The 4,313-nt window shown below is 48.7% G+C and overlaps 1 protein-coding gene across 1 annotated transcript in view; it reads left to right on the forward strand.

Annotated features, from left to right (window-relative positions):
- Positions 1–3,853: 3,853 nt before the first annotated feature.
- Positions 3,854–4,313, forward strand: part of COX20 (cytochrome c oxidase assembly factor COX20) — a gene marked incomplete at its 5' end in the record, with an annotated part of 4,226 nt that continues 3,766 nt past the window's right edge. The window contains 1 exon segment of the mRNA XM_077779908.1: positions 3,854–3,925. Coding sequence (XP_077636034.1) covers positions 3,854–3,925 — 72 coding nt within the window.

The following is a 4,313-nucleotide window of genomic DNA, read 5'->3' on the forward strand; positions in this document are numbered from 1 at the left end:
GACGAGCGGCACCGGCAGTGGCCGTGACCCTGCCCCGCCACGTGCTGCGCGCGGTGGAGAGCGTCTCCGCGCTCCCCGAGGACCGGCGCCTGGTCTCCGGCGTTGTGCGCTTCTGAGCACGACCCACGGGGACCCGGGAGCTGCCGTGCCCGGCGGGCGGAGCGCGGGCGGAGGCGCGACGCGCTCACCTGCGAACCGCACCGCTTCGCCGCTGCGCGAGGTGCAGTCGCTGCGGCCCGGTGCTCGCAGGATAGAAGCCGAATTCCTTGGCCTGTAATCCAGAGCCCTCACGGAGCCCCTGATTGTGCAGCCGGGGTGCGAGGCCTCTCCCTTCCGATTGCACCAAGGCTCCCCGAGGCTCTAGACACGGGGGCTAGGGAAAGGAGGGCTGTTTCTCCTGAAGGGCCTCCCGCCACCCCAAAACAGACGGGAACGCCTCCGGCCCCCATCTCCCCGCACCTTCCCCTTGGCTACACCGTTACGGCACTCCTGGTACTGGAAGTTCATCGTTTATGTCGTTTTCCTCTTGGGCTCCTTCAAGGAACCCAATTTATAGCCTCAGGGCCGAGCGAATAACCCATGTTCAGAAAATGGAAGAAATAATTTTTCAATAGCGTGTAGAGAGATACTAAACTTTGGATCAGTAGTGAACAAATATTTACTCATGACCCACAGTGTGCCAGAATGGTCCTATAATCTACAGTTTTAGGATAGTCTCTGCTCAGCTTGGAAATCTGGCTACTCAGTTACTGCTCCTCTGGGGACTTTTCCATTAAATTTGGCCCAGATAGGCCATCAGATGGCTAATATGAACAAGCGTTCATATTAATGTCCATGAACAAATTATTTTCGTATTTACTATCAAAACATATTTGTCAGTTTCTACACAGTCAGTGCCTTTTGTCTTTTAATGCCTCATAGGCGATTTGGAATATACTTAATGTAACCAAATGTACCCCTATTTAAAAATGGTTTATTTGAAGAGGCACCTAACTGTAAACACTGGCATCTTAAATAGGGCCTGTATCTCATTGTTACCTTGGACAGGAGATACCTATCATTTAAGGGTCCTAAGTAGGGTTTAGCCATTGAATAATTTTTAAGAAGAATGAAAAAAAAATACTATTGACCTATTTAACTGGTCCATCACTAGTAAAAGAAAATATTGTAGTTGGTGGAAATTCGGCTAAGTAAAGACGCAAAACTGAGCACTACCACATTTGTGTGGCAAGGTTGAGAGGGGGAAAAAACACTAGTATCCATCAGAGCTCACCAAAGAGGTTACAAAACTTACGTAGCATTAGTAGCATGAAGTATTACGTAGCACTCAGTATTTACCGAGGGCCTACTGAACTAAACTCGGTGCTACTGATACAGCCTTGATCAAAACAGGCAAAATGTTCCTTGTGGCGCTCCCATTGTACTGCAGGAATCAAAAGGGAAACCAGAATTTCATCTGCTGAGCCGACCATGCAGAGATCCAGGAGAAAGGCAGTGTGTGCTATGGCTTGTCCGAGGCACAGCTAGCGTACCTAGACCAGAGGGCGAGACCGGGGGTCTTCACAGCAGTAGTAAGGCATGGAGGGTTTTAAAAGGATGGTCTGTTTAGATACTCGGAGGGATGATGGTAGCCTCGTAGCAGCAGTGGAGGTGAATTGAGTTCAGGGTGTGTGCGGTTCAGGCCTGTCCCCAACTGGACGTGGGTTTGATGAAGCAAGGATCGTGGCTGCTAGGTTTTTGGTTTGCAAACTGGTTGAGGGACGATGCCCGAAAAGTAACTCTCATTTGGGAATGTTCATTTCAAGGTGCTTCTTTGACGTACACAAGGCATCGCGAGACAGATATGAATAGGGCGAGCTTGGGAGAGGTTAGGTGTGATTTACAAATACGGGAGTCGCCTTCATGCAAATGGCATTTAAGTGAAAGCTTTCATCTGGGAGTGGGGAAGGGCAGTGCTTCAACAGGACCTGCACAGGAGCAGGGACAGCCACGGCCAGCGAGGGAGCAAACCAGGAGGCGTTGGCCCGTTGGAAGCCAGGGAAAGAGAACGTTTTGAAAACAAACGAGGGTCCGTCCATGCCAGGTGCACTGATGGGAGTGCGGTGGGGCTTCCCGTGTGTCTGCGCAAGCTGCTGCAGAGTGCAGTGTAGGGATGCATGCTCTTTGAAGCGAGTTAAAGGGAGGAGAGGTTAACGTAGCTTTGCAGGGAAAGGGAGCAGAAAAATGGGATTGTACCGCAGGCAGGATGGCGGGGACGGGGGGGGGAGAAGTGTCGAAAGGAGTGGTTTTGTTTCTGTTTCTAGACAGGAGGAAAAATAATGGTGCAAACGAAGGGGTACCTTCATCTGCACCACTTTTGAGTGGTCAGGAGGAATCCACTGCAGTTAGGACTGGTTATAAATAGGAAGAGACCCACTTCATCCGGTGCCACTGGAGAGGTCTGGGCACTTGATGCAGAGACATTTGGCAATGGGAGATGGGGTGCCTCTAATTGTCTGTTTCCTGTAAATTATTCACCTGGCTTAGAAATCTCTTTTGAGCATACCTTAATTCCATCAAGTTGAGCTGGAAACGTTGCTTTTCCAAATCTAAGCTTCAAATTTTTATGGGGTGCCTGGCTGGTTCAGTCAGTAGAGCATGCAAACTCTTGATCTTGGGGTTGTGAGTTCGAGCCCCATGTTGAGCATAAGATGCAGGGCTCGAACTCAGACTATGAGGTCATGACCTGAGCCAAAGTTTGACGCTTAACCAACTGAGTTTTAGTCTACACAAGTAGAATTTCCTTAGCTTATGGGCTTAAGTTCATTAATGGCAGAAGTGTACGTACGTTTCCGGGGATGCCTGGGTGGCTCAGTCGGTTAAGCGGCTGGCTTTGGCTCAGGTCATGATCTCTTAGTTCGTGGGTTCGAGCCCCGCGTTGGGCTCTGTGCTGACAGCTCAGAGCCTGGAGCCTGCTTCAGATTCTGTGTCTCCTTCTCTGCCCCTCCCCTGCTCATGCTGTCTCTCTCCCCCNAAGTGTACGTTTGCAGACTACACAGGGAATAAAAATATGAAATGCTTGTACATCATAAATAGTGTTTCAGAGGGACTTAGGGCTTGAACCTTTTACCTTTCTCATCCTTACAATTCAGTGTACTTTCTGAAAGTGTTCTATATACTTAGGTTTTTCATTAGTTTTCCTATACTTGTTTTGAAGTAATCACTAAACTCCAGCTTTACGGGGAAGCTGAGAATTCCCTACTAGTGAAGGAAGAGTGGGCTCTTAAAAGAAGTCTGTGCGCTCATACCCAGTTTTGATACAAATTGCAGATGTAGGATTCTGTACTTGGGAGTCTTAGTCCCTAGATGTGCGACCTTTGGGAAACATCTCCCCCATTTCATTTATCCAAAAAAAAAAAAAAAAGTTATAGGACAGTGAGTGGAAAGGACAAGCTTTGAGGGTCAGGCGGACTGCCAGCAGGTCACAGCCCGGCTCAGAGGTCTCCTTGCATTGAGAGGTTGTGGGGAAGGGATGTAAAGAGACTGGAAGGAGCAGCCCTCCACCCCCACCCCATCACCAGCTCTAAATTACCACATTGTTCAATTAGAACAGTGTTCAGTGTTGGTTTCTTAACTTTAGCGCTACTGACACAAACCAGTTTTGTTGGATATGGTGCTGATACATGTAGTGTGGAATGTTTGGCAACAGCATCCTTGGCCTGTAGCCACGTTGGTTTTCTAGGAGGTTCCATTTTATAAAGTAGATGGAACTTCTCTTAAGGGGTCTTTTAAAATAAGTTGATTTTTCATCACTTTCCTTATCTAAAAGTGATCTCCCATCTGACAGATTCATGGGAAAGGGGGACCCTGAAATTTTCTAAACCTAGATCCCCATCACCCATCCCAGAATCTGAGGGCAGATTTGAAAACCTCTAAGCAGAAAAAGGTAAGTTTCCTAGCTGACTTGAGCACTATTTCAGATGTCTGGCAAGGCTATTTTAACTTTGCAAGGAACTGAGGTTAGTAGCATTTTGCTTAAGTGCCCCCAGAAGTGTTTTGTCTGCAGATCATGGTGTATCCTGGGGTCCTAGGGAAATCCACATGGAAAAGCCATACATAGTGAGGTGTGCGGTGGCCAACCCGAGTGTTCCTTTTATGTTTAGGACGTCCCTGCCCAAATGTGCAAGCCATCGGGACTTCCTACCCTGTGGAAAGTCCTGGTTTCACTTGCTTCAAAGACCTGGGAAAACGGCTGGTTTTGAGGGCACAGCCCTGAACTGCAGTGTGACCCCAATCTGCAGAGTGGCTTGCATCCTCCCCACCCACTCCCCCGC

This window comes from Crocuta crocuta, unplaced genomic scaffold, assembly GCF_008692635.1.
Source record: "Crocuta crocuta isolate KB4526 unplaced genomic scaffold, BGI_CrCroc_1.0 scaffold322, whole genome shotgun sequence".
Taxonomy (NCBI): domain Eukaryota; kingdom Metazoa; phylum Chordata; class Mammalia; order Carnivora; family Hyaenidae; genus Crocuta; species Crocuta crocuta.